The 14,364-nt window shown below is 39.8% G+C and overlaps 1 protein-coding gene across 1 annotated transcript in view; it reads left to right on the forward strand.

Annotated features, from left to right (window-relative positions):
- The window catches only part of COG5 (component of oligomeric golgi complex 5), a 363,081-nt gene that overhangs the window by 11,557 nt on the left and 337,160 nt on the right, over positions 1-14,364 (forward strand). Inside the window, exons 4-5 of the mRNA XM_031665852.1 lie at positions 4,088-4,142; positions 4,245-4,314. Of these exons, the coding sequence (XP_031521712.1) occupies positions 4,088-4,142; positions 4,245-4,314 (125 nt within the window). The remainder of the gene's footprint in view (positions 1-4,087; positions 4,143-4,244; positions 4,315-14,364) is intronic.

Genomic DNA, 14,364 nt, shown 5'->3' on the forward strand with positions numbered 1-14,364 from the left:
TTCTTATAAATTCTGAATATTTGACCTTTGTCAGATGCATAGTTTGCAAACATTTTCACCTGTTCTGTAGGTTGTCTGTTTATTCTATTGATAGTTTTTTTGGTTGTGCAGAAGCTCACTAGTTTTAATTATGTGTTTAAATCTCATAATATTTTTATACATTTCTGAGAGCAAGTAATACTTTAATGGCAATTTTTAAAACATGCTAGTTTTTTATTTATAAGGATGGCATGGTAGTACATTGAGTGTATATAGGTCTAGATGAATCACCACAACAGAAATATTTCTCACTGTGGCTGTTAAATATGTGTTCTAGTTCTTTAATGTGCTTGTTTTTCCCAGGATGTTCTTCAAAGATTAAAATATTTGAAATACACTGCTAGACTGAATTAGAATGATTATGTCTTGTACAAGTGTGTAGAGTACAAAGGTTGGCTACTTTATTCCTATGATTATCTCAGAATATTCACTAGATTATTTGAACATAAAATATTGAAGTGTAGGCCAGGGTGCAGTGGCTCACGCCTGTAATCCCAGCACTCTGGGAGGCCAGGGTGGGAGGTTCACTTGATCCTGGAATTCAAGAGCAGCCTGGGCAACATAATGAGACTCTATCTCTATAAAAAATAAAACATTAGGTTGGCATGGTGGTGCATGCTTCTAGTCCCAGCTACTTGGGAGGCTGATGTAGGAGGATTGCTTGAGCCAAGGAGGTTGAGGCTGCAGTGAGCTGTGATTGTGTCCCTGCCCTCCAGGCTGGGTGACAGAGCAAGACCCTAGACCCTGTCTCAGAAAATAAATAAAATAAAAAACTTTAAGTGTGAATTGCTTAGTATTCACTTTAGCATGATGTGTCTTTCTAAGTATTTACTAGAATGTTATTTTGAGATGCTGAAAAATAAGTGTGGTGTATATACATATTAGAAAAATTGAATATTATTTTAGCATCTACTTCATCTGCTTTATTCTCCTAAATATGTAAAATTTTTTACCATGTAAGTAGTTTGGAGGTATGTTTAAGCCTATTTTATTTAAAAATGTTCTTTTTTAAAATATTCTTCCAAATATTACTTTGAGAATTTGCTAGGTTTCAGAAAGCTATAGCAATAGAGTTTTTGTTTTCATGGAATTTTGAGAAATATTTATTAAGCTTGTAATATAAAAAGAGGTAGCCTCCCATCCTGGCTAACGTGGTGAAACCCCGTCTCTACTAAAAATACAAATAATTAGCTGGGCGTGGTGGTGGGCGCCTATAGTCCCAGCTACTTGGGAAGTTGAGGCAGGAGAATGGTGTGAACCTGGGAGGCGGAGCTTGCAGTGAGCTGAGATCGCGCCACTGCACTCCAACCTGGGCAACAGAGCGAGACTCCGTCTCAGAAAAAAAAAAAAAGTAGCCTCATTCATTTATTTTTTCATTCAGGCCATCAAATAGTAATTAAGAACTTGTTAAGTACTAGGCACATGTGAACGATAGACAAAGTCACTGTCCTTTTGGAACTATGTTCTGGTCCTGGAGGTAGATTGAAAAAAAAAGTACAGATAGAAAATAGGGCTGGGCATGGTGGATCATGCCTGTAATCCCAGCTACTTGTATGCTGAGGCATGAGAATTGCTTGAACCTGGGAGGCAGAGGTTGCAGTGAGCTGAGATCATGCCACTGCACCCCAGCATGGGCAATAGAGTTAGACTGTATCTCAGAAAACAGAAAGAAAAATTTTATTTGTAAATTCTGCAGAGAAATGAAACAGGTGATGGGGATGGATGAAGGCGAGGGAAGGCCTTTTTGAGAAGATGACATTTGAGTCAAGATCTAAGATAAGGAGGAGCCATCACGGGAAGATTTGGAGAGAAGACTGAACAATAAATGGGAAAGCAGGAATTAACTTGCCATGTTTGTGGGGCAGAAAGTAGCCCAGAATAGTGAAGGAGGGAGAGAATCGTAGATGAGGTTCTTGGGAAGGAATTTGGATTTAATTCTCAATGCAGTGGTAAACCATTGGAAGAGTTTTTTGTTTTTTGTTTTTTGTTTTTTTTTTTTTTGTTTTGAGACGGAGTCTTGCTCTGTCTCCCAGGCTGGAGTACAGTGGCCAGATCTCGGCTCACTGCAAGCTCCGCCTCCCGGGTTCACGCCATTCTCCTGCCTCAGCCTCCTGAGTAGCTGGGACTACAGGTGCCCGCCACCTCGCTCGGCTAGTTTTTCGTATTTTTAGTAGAGACGGGGTTTCACCATGTTAGTCAGGATGGTCTCGATCTCCTGACCTCGTGATCCGCCCCTCTCGGCCTCCCAAAGTGCTGGGATTACAGTCTTGAGCCACTGCACCTGGCCAACCATTGGAAGAGTTTAATCAGGTTATTGTATGATGAGATTAATACTCTGAATAGTTTACTCTGATAGCTCTATAGAAAAAGGCAATGGTGGAAGCTTCCAAACTAGTGTCCCTGATATTAGAATAGTTTAAGTTGATGATGCCTTGGATTAGAGGGGTGGCAGATGGAGTAAAATGTAGGCAAAGCTGATAGGATTTGTTGATGGCAGATGAAAGAGCTGATGGAAAAAAGTCACCATGAGTTATTCCTAGGATTTTGGTCTCAAAAATTGGATAGATAGATGATGGTATGAGTAATGGAGATGTCATAGCCTGGAGAGAAGTGTGATTTTTGATGGGTTGCAAGGTAGGGCATAAACTATCTTGGGTATCTTAAATTTGATGTAACAGTAGGAAGAGAGAGAAAGAGGGCAGAGAGATAGGGAATGAGAACATAGGCAGATATATAAAGAAAATCTTTTTACATAGATATATGTGTATACGTCTGTATATGTGTGTGTGTGTATAAAATCAGTATTTTATTGAACAGAGCTATTTAAAACTTTGGAGTTGAATGAAATTCCTGAAAGATTGTAGATGGAGAAGAGCAGATGGCTGAGGATCACATCTTGGGGTACTCCAGCACATGTAGAGGTCTGCCAGAGGAGAAGTGGGAACAACTAATGAGATAATAGGAGACCCAGGAAGTGTGTTGATTTGAAAGCCTAGACAAAAAAATGTTTCAGAAAGGGAGTAGTCAACTGCTGTGAATTTCTGAGAGCTTGAACAAGGTTAAGACAGAACTAACAATAGAATTTGGCAACTCGTAGATTTCTGGTGACCTTGATAAGATCTGTTGTGGTGGAGTATGGGTGGAAACCCATTGAGACTGGGTTGTGGAGAGAATATGATGTAAGAAAATGGTTATAAGTAACGGCAGTTTATTCTTGGCAGTTTGTGGTGAATACACCACAAAACCAGCGCAAAAGTGGGAATCTTTGGTTCAGAGAGGATTCTGTTGGACTAAACTGTGTTATTATACTTGTATGCTGATAGGAATGTTTATTTGTTCTAACATTACTTCACTTAAAATATGACGACATGTCTATACTTAAATTTAGCTATTACTATGCTTTCAAAACAACTATGCCAGTTGGATATAGAAACTGAATTTTAAAGAATGGCCTTCAAAATAATTAAATATCTGTACTAATTGAAAGCCTAAATAATAAAATTTAAGCTTGATCTTCCTGAAAATATTTTTCCAATTTTGTGAAAATTTCCTCATGTTGTAAGCCTAGAGAGTTGTAGATTAAGCTGTGGGCTATAGTTTTAATATAGGAGTGATGGGGCAAAGGGGATATCATGGAGGATCAGTCATACTTTTTTGGTAATGTATTAAAATATATGTAACATAAAATTTATCGTTGTTAGCATTTTAAAGCATACAATTCAGTGGCGTTAAGTACATTTACAGTGTTGTGCGACCATCCTCACTATCTAGGTCCAGAACTTTTCCATCACCCCAAATGGAAACCCCACATCCATTAAGCAGTCAGTTTCCATTCCCTGTCAGGCTTCTTTTGTGAGGCAAAGATTGGAGGGGGAGACCAGTTACAGGCTTTTACAGCAGTGTGGGTAAAAGATATTGGTTGCTTGGATTAGGATGGTGACAGAAAAAGTTAAAATTATATATGCATGTATTTTCTTTTAATTAAACTTTTTACCCAGTTGGATGCCCTGTAAATTTGTAAAGCCAATGTAAGCTTATGTTTTCCTAGGTGTTCTTCAGATGATGCAGACGAGAATTGGGGCTTTACAGGGAGCTGTTGATAGGTACTGTTCTTAATTTTATAAATAAATGAAATGGGAATATTTTTATCCATTGATATTTTGAAAATGATTTTATTCTGACTCCTCTCTTTTCTTTTTCTTTAGGATAAAAGCAAAAATTGTTGAACCATACAATAAGATAGTTGCCCGTACTGCACAACTAGCAAGACTTCAGGTAGTTTCTTACTTTTGTTTCTTTAGACCTTATTATTCATTTTGTTTTCATAAGTGGACAAAATTGAAGAGTATGAGTTTGGAAGAAGTAAGAGAATGGGAACAGAAGATAAGAGAAAAGGAGAAAACAATACTAAAAAGCCTTAAGATGTCTAGCTCAAAAAATACAAATCTAAAGTGAATTATTTTCACTGTCATTGCAGTATATAATTGTTTATTAACTTATATCTTCTTCAATTTCTTTCATCAATGTTTTTTACCTTTCAGTGTATAGATGCTTCACCTCCTTGGTTAAATTTATTTCTAACTTTTTTTTTTTTGTAGCTCTTGTAAATGGGAAATGGGATTGTTTTTCTAATTATTTCTTTGGATAGTTCGTTGTTAGTGTATAGAAATGCTACTGATTTTGTATGTTAATTTTGTATCCTCTGACTTTACTGTATGCATTTTTTCTAGCACTCTTTTGATGGAGTTTTTAGGGTCCTTTATCTACTTTTCTATCTAAAGGGTCATGCTGTCTGCAAACAGGGACAATTTTACTTCCCTTCAGGTTTGGGTGCCTTTTATTTCTCTCTTGCCTAATGGCACTGGCCAGGACTTCCAGTGGCTATGTTGATGAATAGTAGTGGTGAGAGTGTGCATGCTTGTCTTGTTCCTGATCTTAGAGGAAAAGCTTTCAACTTTTCACTGTTGATTATGATGTTAGTTGTGGGCTTGTCGTATATGGCCTCTATTGTGTTGAGGTACATTCCTTCTATAACAATTTTTTTTGAGTTTTAAACATGATGTGTTGTTGAATTTTACCAAGTGCCTTTTCTGCGTCTATCAAAATGGTATGGTTTTTGCCTTTCATTCTGTTAATGTGGTATATCATTTATTGATTTGCACATGTTGAACCATCTCTGCACCCCAGAGATAAACCTCACTTGATCATGGGGCGTGATTATTCTAATGTGCTACTGAATTCGATTGGCTAGTATTTTGTTGAAGATTTTGCATCTGTGTTGATCAGGAATACTGACCTGTAATTTTCTTTTCCTGTAGTGTCTTTGGCGTTGACAGAAGGGTAATATTGGCCTGATAAAATGAATTTAGAAATATGTTTCCATCTTTGGTTTTTTGGGGAGAGTTTTAGAAGGATTGGTATTAGTTTTTCTTTAAATGGTTGGTAGAATTCAACAGTAAAACCATCAAGTCCTGGGCTTTTCTTTGTTAGGAGACTTTTTATTACTGATTTAATCTGTGTACTCTCTATTGATCTGTTAAGATTTTATTTCTTTATGATTCAATTTTGGTAAGTTGTATATGTCTAGAAATGTATCAGTTTCTTCTAAGTTATCTGATTTGTTGTCATATAATTGTTCATGGTAGTTTCTTATAATTCTTTATATTTTTGTAATATCAATTATAATGTTTTCTTTTTCATTTCTGGCTTTATTTGAGACTTCTTTTTTTTCTTAGTCTAGCTAAAGTTTTATTGATTTTATTTATCTTTTCAAAACACCAACTCTTATAGCAAGGCATGGTGACATGCCTGTAGTCCCAGCTACTCGGGAGGCTGAGATGGGAGAACTGCTTGAGCCTGGGAGGTAGAAGTTGCAGTGAGCCGAGATTGCACCATTGTACTGGAGCCTGGGCAACAGAGCAAGACCTTGTCTCAAAAAAAAAAAAAAAAAACCCAAAACACAACTCTTGGTTTTATTAATCTTTATTGTTTCCTAGTCTATATTTCATTTATTTCTGCCCTGATCTTTATTATTTTCTTCCTTCTACTAACTTTGGGCTTTGTTTGTTCTTTTGCTAGTTCTTGAAGTTTAATGTTAGGTTATTTATTTGAAATCTTTTTTGATGTAGACATTTATTGCTATAAACTTTCTTCTTAGTACTGCTTTTGCTGCATCCCATAACTTTCGGTATATTGTGTCATTTGTCTCAAGATATTTTAAAATTTATCTTTTAATTTCTTTTTTGATCCATTGGTTGCTCATAAGCATGTTTTTTTTTTTTTTTTTTTTGAGAATTTTTTTGGTGAATTTTTCAAAATCCATCCTTTATTGATTTCTAGTTTAATACCATTGTGGTTGGAAAAGATATTTGATATGATCACAGTCTTCTTAAGTTTGTTAAGCCTTATTTTCTGGTCTAACATATGATCTATCCTGAAAAAAGTTTCATGTGCATTTAAGAAGAACATGTATTCTGCCACTATTGGATGCAATGTTCTGTATTTGTCTGTTCGGTTTGTTTGGTCTAGAGTGTAGTTAAAGTCTGTTGTTTCGATATTGATTTGTTGGTTTTTTTCTTTCTTTTTTTTTGAGATGGAGTCTCACTGTGTCACCCAACCTGGAGTGCAGTAGCCTGATCTCTGCTCACTGCAGCCTCCGCCTCACAGGTTCAAGCCATTCTCCTGCCTCAGCCTCCCGAGTAGCTGGGATTACAGGTGCCCGCCACCACGCCTGGCTAATTTTTGTATTTTTAGTAGAGATGGCATTTCACTGTGTTGGCCAGGCTGGTTTCGAACTCCTGACCTCGGGTGATCTGCCTGCCTTGGCCTCCCCATGTGCTAGGATTACAAGTGTGAGCCACTGCGCCCGGCCTATTTTCTTTCAACACTTTGAATAGATCATCCCTGTCTCTCCTGGCTTATAAGATTTCTAGTGAGAAATCTGTTCATAGCTGTCTTGGGATTCCTTTGTATGTGATGTGCTTCTTTTCTCTTGCTGCTTTCAAGATCCTCTCTGTTTTTGATTTTTTACAATTTGATTGTAATATATCTTGGGGTAGTCTTGTTTACACTGAATCTGATTGGAGGTCTTTGAGCTTCCTATACCTGGATATTTTTTATCTTTCCACAGATTTGGGGAGTTTTTGTTATTATTATTATTAATTTATTAATTTATTTTTGAGACGGAGTCTCGGTCTGTAGCCCAGGCTGGAGTGCAGTGGTGCGATCTCGGCTCACTGCAAGCTCCTCTTTCCGGGTTCATGCCTTTCTCCTGAGTAGCTGGGACTACAGGCGCCCACCACCGCGCCTGGCTAATTTTTTGTATTTTTAGTAGAGACGGGCTTTCACTGTGGTCTCAATCTCCTGACCCTGTGATCTGCCCGCCTCGGCCTCCCAAAGTGCTGGGATTACAGGCATGAGCCACCACACCCGGCCTGTTGTTATTTTTTAAAATAAACTTTCTTCTCTCTCTGCTCCTTCTGGGACACACATGATATGTAAATTGGATTGCTTGATGGCATCTCGTAATTCTCAAAGGTTTTCCTTACTCTTTTTCTTTTTTCTTTTTGTTCCTCAGGCTGGATCATTTCGAATAACCCCTTTTCAAGCACACTGATTCTTTTGTGTGATTGAATCTATTGTTGAAGCTTTCTTTGGAATTTTTTTAGTTCAGTCGTTGTGTTCTTTAGCTCCAGAATTTCAGTTTGGTTCATTTTTGTGGTTTCTGTGTCTTTGTTGAACTTCCCATTTTGTTTGCTTATTGTTTTCCTGATTTTGTGTACTTGTCTAGTTGTATTCTCTTGTAGTTCATGGAGTTTTTAAAAGATGGTTATTTTGAATTATTTGTCAGGCAGTTCATAAACCTCAATTTCTTTAATGTTTGTTCCTTTGGTGGTATTATGTTTCCCTGATTGTGATTCTTGTTGCCTTGTATTGGTGCCTGCACATTTGTAGAAGTAGGAACTACTCCACTCTTTGCAGACTGGCTTTGGCTGGGAAAGTTATTCACCAATTAGCCTGACCAGAGATTCTAGGCAAGCTTTCTGGTGTGGTCTGTGAGCAGGCTTACTGCTGGTGTCTTCAGGCAGGCTGTTGTGGTACCTAGGTTAGCAGGTGCACAGGTCTGGTGCTTGGGTCCATGAGGTTTGGTCTGCAGACTATATTTACTGGGGAAAATGTGGGTCATGAGTTTGCTGGAGCAGACTTAGATCCAGGGTTCACAGTGCCAAGCTGGCCCCCTGTGGAATGGACCTATTCGGGGCCTACTCCACAGCAGCTGGTCTGAAGCCTAGTCCCTTGGGAGCTGACCTGGCACTGGGACTGGCCTTGAGCTTGAATCTGCGGGAGCCAACCAGTTGCTGGAATGGGCCTGGCACCTGGGACCGTGGGAATGGGCCTGGAATCTGAGTCCACAATGCCTGGCTTTCACTGTCTCCTGGGACCATGGGGGTGGGCTTGGAGCCTGTGAGTCAGGCCTGGGTCCTGGGTTTACCAGGGTTAGCCTGGAGCTTGGGTTTGCGAGGGTGGTCCTGGAGCCTTGGTCTGCTGAAGTAAGCCTGGGCTCTGCATCCACTGAAGGCTGGGGTCTGTGGATGCTTGCTTTGTGCCTAGAGCCATGAGGGTCTGTCTAGAGGCTGGGTGAGAGTGCTGGCCTGGAGACTGGGCCACTGAGACAGGTGTGAGTCATCTGGTCTTGGGAGCCGGCCTGGCACTGGGTTCTGCGATAAGCCTGGACCCTGGGTTTGCCAGAGGAGGCTGGGTTCTGCTGGGATGGATCTGGACCCTGGGCCTGCCCGAAGAGCCTGGACTTTGTGTCTGTTGGAGTGTGGGGCCGCAGGGGCTGACTTGGAATGTGGACCCGTAGGGCAGGCTTGGAGCCTGTGTCCGTGGGTGTTGGCCTGGTGTCTGAGGCCACAGGTGCCAACCTGATGCTGGGGCAGATCTGGTGTTTGGGGCCACGTGGGCTGCTCTGGAGCATGAGGCTTTAGTGGCTGACCTGGTGCTGGAAGTCTGTGTGCTAACCTGGCACTAGGGCTAGCCTGACATCTTGGGCTATGCAGGGTTGCCTGGTGCTGGGTTGGGCCTGGAGCCTGAGTTGGGATTAGCCTGAAGCCGAGGGCTGGTCTGGGACCTGGGGTCACTGGGACCAGCCTGGTAGTGGTGTAGTCTGGAAGTACTGGCCTGGAGTCGGGCAGGGGCAACCTGCCCAACACGATTTTAATGGGGCAGGCCTAGTGTTAGGGACTGAGGCAAAGTCCAGTGCTCAATTCCTTCTCTTTTCTCTGCTCAACGAGCATCTGTCTCCTTGCTAGCTGGCTTGTATTGGGGGATACAGATAATGTGACACTGTCCTTCCTACTCTCTTTAGTGTGTCTCTTTTTATTTCTGTGCTATATTCAGGTGCTATAATGTCTCACCTGGTTTAACTTTTGTGAAGATAATTTGGATAGTGGTTCAAGTTAATGTGTCCGCAAGCTGGAGTCCTGGAAAGTCTTCCTCTACCATCTTACTAATGTCACTCATAAACATATCACATTGATTTTTGTAACTAAAAATTATGCTTTAATACCCTGTTTTTTGGAAAGTATCCTTTTTCAGATTCATCTATATTGCTTTTTTTTTTTTTTTTCTAGACAGAGTTGTGCTCTGTTGCCTAGGCTGGAGTGCAGTGGAGTGATCTTGGCTCACTGCAGCCTCCACCTCCCAGGTTCAAGGATTCTCTTGCCTTAGCTTCCCAAGTAGCTGGGATTACAGGCACCCGCTACCACATTTGGCTATTTTTGTTGTCGTGTTTTTAGTAGAGACAGGGTTCACCATGTTGGCCAAGCTGGTCTCGAACTCCTGACCTCAAGTGTTCCACCTGCCTCGGCCTCCCAAAGTGCTGGGATTACAGGCGTGAGCCACCATGCCTGGTCTTGCTTATTGTTTTGTTTCATTTTTATTGCTGTAGAATATGTCATTATATGAAGATTCTGCTTATGGACTTTGGATTGTTTCCAGATTGGGACCATTATGAATAATATGGCTGTGAAAACTTTTTCACAAATATATGTTGGCTCATGTAATACCCCTTTGTATAAGTTATATCCTGGGAATGAGATTTCTGGGTTATAGGGTTTCTGATTTTCAACTTCATTAGATAATGCCAAACTATTTTACCAAATGGTTATACCACATATGCTATCAGTATATGAGAGTTCCTTTCAGTTTGTATCCTTGCCAACACTTAGTATTGTCAGACTTGTTAGTTTTTGCTAATATTTTAGGTATGTGGTGGTGTCTTGTTGTGGTTTTGTTTTTCTAGGAACTAATTACTAAGGAGATTGAACCTCTTGTGAGTCATCTATTACGTGTGTTTGAGATATCCCTGTGCCTACCCGTTTTTTTCTCCTCGCTCTTCTGTGTTGTTGGAGAGAAATTAAATTTATCCAGTTTTTCTTTTATGGTTAGTTCTCTTTTATGAAAAATTCTCACAAGATAATGTTCTGTACTCTGAAGTTACGAAGATATTGTATAATGTCTTCAAAAACATGTATTGTTTTGCCTCATATGTTTAGATCTATAATCTACCTGGAATTGCTTGTACATTTACTAACCTTTTTTATTAAGTATCTAATCTGCTGTTAATCTCATCCTGTGTGTTTTAAAATTTTGCCTAATATAGTTTTCTTTGTTTTTTTTTTTTTTTGAGATGAAGTCTTGCTGTGTTGCCTAGGCTGGAGTGCAGTGGCATGTTCTCGGCTCACTGCAACCCCGCCTCCTGGGTTCAAGCGATTCTTCTGCCTCAGCCTCCTGAGTTGCTGGGAGTACGGGCGCATACCACCATGCTCAGCTAATTTTTGTATTTTTAGTAGAGACAGGGTTTTAACATATTGGCCAGGCTGGTCTCGAACTCCTGACAGCCTCCCAAAGTGCTGGGATTACAGGTGTGAGCCACCATGCCCGGCCTATAGTTTTCATCTCTAGTATTTGTGTTTGTGTCTTTTTATATGTTCTCTTTCTGTTATGACATTTATATTTCAATTTCATTTATATACATACATACACACACACACACACATATATGTATGCTTGTTTGTTTGTTTGTTTTTTTAAGACAGGGTCTCACTCTGTTGCCCAGGCTGCAGTGCAGTGGTAAGATCTCAACCCATTGCAATCTTCGCCTCCCAGGCCCAAGCTATCCTCCCACTTCAGCCTCCTGAGTAGCTGAGACTATAGGCACGCACCACCACACTCAGCTAATTTTTGTATTTTTTGTAGAGACCAGGTTCTGTCATGCTGCCCAGGCTGGTCTTGAACTCCTGAGGTCAAGCATTCCACCTACATTGGCCTCCCAAAGTGCTGGGATGACAAGCATGAGCCACTGTGTCCATCCGACATTTATGTTTTCATTTACCTTCTTGAAGATATACATGTTTATAATTTTTTTTTTTTTCCCAGACACAATCCTGCTCTGTCGTCCAGGCTGGGGTGCAGTGGCATGATCGTGGCTCGCTGTACCCTCCGCCTCCTGGGTTCAAGTGATTCTCCTGCCTAAGAAGCCTCCTAAGTATCTGGGATTATAGGCAAGTGCCACCACACCTGGCTGATTTTTTGTATTTTGAGTAGAGATGGGGTTTCACCATGTTGGCCTGGCTGGTCTTGAACTCCTGACCTCAGGTGATCCGCCTGCCTCAGCCTCCCAAAGTGCTGGGATTATAGGCGTGAGCCACTGTGCCCAGCCTATAAAATAAATTAACATTTAATTCTTTATTATTTCTAGGTTTATTTTTGTTGATTGACTTTTCTTCTTGTTATGGGTTTTATGTGTTTTGCTTCTTTACATACCTGGTAATTTTTTAATGGATATTAGAAATGTATATTTTGTGTTTAGAGTTCCTAGATTATTTAAAATTTCTTTTAAATAGTGTTGGACTTTTTTCTGGTTCACACTTAAGTTACTTGGAATCAGTTTGATCTTTTTTTCTTAATTAATTAATTAATTAATTAATTTTTTATTTGAGACAAGGCCTTGCTCCGTCACTTGGGCTGGAGTATAGTGGGGCAGTCTTGACTCACTACAACCTCCAACTGCTGGTCTCAAGCAATCCTCCTGCTCTAGCCTCCCAAGTGCCTGGGACTACAGGCACATACTACCATGCCCAGCTAATTTTTTTTTTTTTAATTTATTGTAGAGATGGGAGTCTCACCATGTTGCCTAGGCTGGTCTCAAACTCCTGGCCTCAAGTGATACTCCTACCTGGCCGCCCAAAATGCTGGGATTACAGGTGTGAGCCACCATTGATCTTTTTGAGATTTAGTTTTAAATCTTTGTTAGTACAGGTCCAGAACAGCCTTTAACCTAGGGCTAGTTTAGCCCTGTTTACTATTAGGTCTTTCTACTGTGGTTGGTGAGAACATGTGTGAGCTCTGTGAGTTGTTTCAGTGTTTCTTTTCCTGTGCTTCCTCTCACACATGCACAGATTGGTACTCAGAAGACTTGCAGCTATTTTTCTGCTTATCTCCACAACGTCTCTTTTTGCAGCTTCTTTTTCTCCAATTCTCTGCCCACAAACACTAGCTTTTTTGGCTTTCTTGAAGTGTAATCTCTGCTTCCCAACTTCAGAGAGACTGTCATGCTCTGTTTCCCTTCCCTTCCCTTCCCTTTGCCGTGGCCTGAAAATTGTCTACCATTGGTAATCTGAGACAATTGTTAAGCTCATTTTCTTGTTTCTCTCAAAGATCACAGACCTGCGTTTTCTGTTATGGAATTATTGTCTGATTATTCATTCCTGTTGTCCTAAAATTATTTCGTGTATTTTGTTCAGTTTTCTAGTTGTTTAAAATGGAAAGGGAAGTCTGACCCTATTCCATCATTGTTAGAAGTCACACTCATTATTAAAAATTGAGTTATAAGTTATGTACCATAAAATAATCACTTTAACATGTACAGTTTAGGAGTTTTTACTATATTCACAAGATTGTGTCTTGTGAATATAATATCTAATTATACTATAATATTATCTAATGCCAGAATATTTTCATTACCCAAAAAAGAAACTCTATGCCCATTAGCAGTTATTCCCTCTGTACACTTCCCTACGCCAAGCTCTCAACCACTAATCTGCAGTCTTCCTTTTTGGATTTCCCTATTCAGAACATTTAATAGAAATGGATCATTCATTATGTAGCTTTTGGCTTCTTAATGTAATATTTTCAAGATTCATCCATATTGTAGCATGTGTCAGTACAGTAAGTTCTTATTTAATGTCATTGATAGGTTCTTAGAAACTTCAACTTTAATAAAGAACATACAGCAGGTCCATGTCATTTCGTTATAAACTGAGGAGGTAGAAAATGGGTCTTATTATACGTTGCTTTGTTGTTGTTGGTTTTTGAGACAGGGTCTTGCTCTGTCATCCAGGCTGGAGTGCAGCCTCTTGAATAGCTGAGACTACAGGCATGTACCACCATGCCCAGCTAATTTTTTTTAAATTTTAATTTTTTTTAGACAGTGTCTCTCACTGTGTTGCCCAGGCTGGTCTCAAACTTCTGGACTCAAGTGATTCATCTTCCTCAGCCTCCCAAAGTGCTGGGATTACAGGAGTGAGCCACCCTGGTCCATTGTTTTCACTTAAAGTCAAAAGAGCCAGTTGATGATGTTTAATGAGGACTTAGGTACTTCATTCCTTTTTATGGTCAAATAATATATCATTACATGAATATATCACATTTTTGTTCATTCAGTTTGTTTATCCTTTAATCAGTTGATGAATATTTAGGTTGTTTCTACTTTTTAACTATTTTGAATAGACTGCTAAGAACAAACGTTGCATAAATAATACTTATGTGGACTTTTTTTTTCAATTCTTGGGTATACACCTAGAACATATTATGCTAGGTTATATGCTAACTCTATGTTTAACATTTTGAGGATTGCCAAACTATTTCCAAGGCAACTGTACTGTTTTCCATTGTTACCAACAATGTATGAAGATTCTAATTTCTCTACTTTTTAAGTATATTGCCATCTTATTGAAGTGGCATCATTGTGTTGAGTAAATACCCGAGATTTGTTGTCTTACAGCCACAGAAAACTAGGACGCAGACACACAAATAGTGAGATTCAGAGTGGAAGTTTAATAGGTGAAAGAAAGAGAAGAGCTCTCTCTGCTGCAGAGAGAGGGTTCCTGGAGAACTGGGTTGCCACTTTTATGGTGAAATGCAGTGGGTTTTATAGATGAGCTTGAGGAGGCAGTGTCTGATTTACATAGGGCATGAAAGATTGGTTGGACCAGGTGTGCTATTTGCATAAGGTGCGAAAAACTAGTTAGGGCTGGGTGTGCC

The sequence above is a fragment of the Papio anubis genome, chromosome 4 (assembly GCF_008728515.1).
Source record: "Papio anubis isolate 15944 chromosome 4, Panubis1.0, whole genome shotgun sequence".
In the NCBI taxonomy this organism is placed as follows: Eukaryota; Metazoa; Chordata; class Mammalia; order Primates; family Cercopithecidae; genus Papio; species Papio anubis.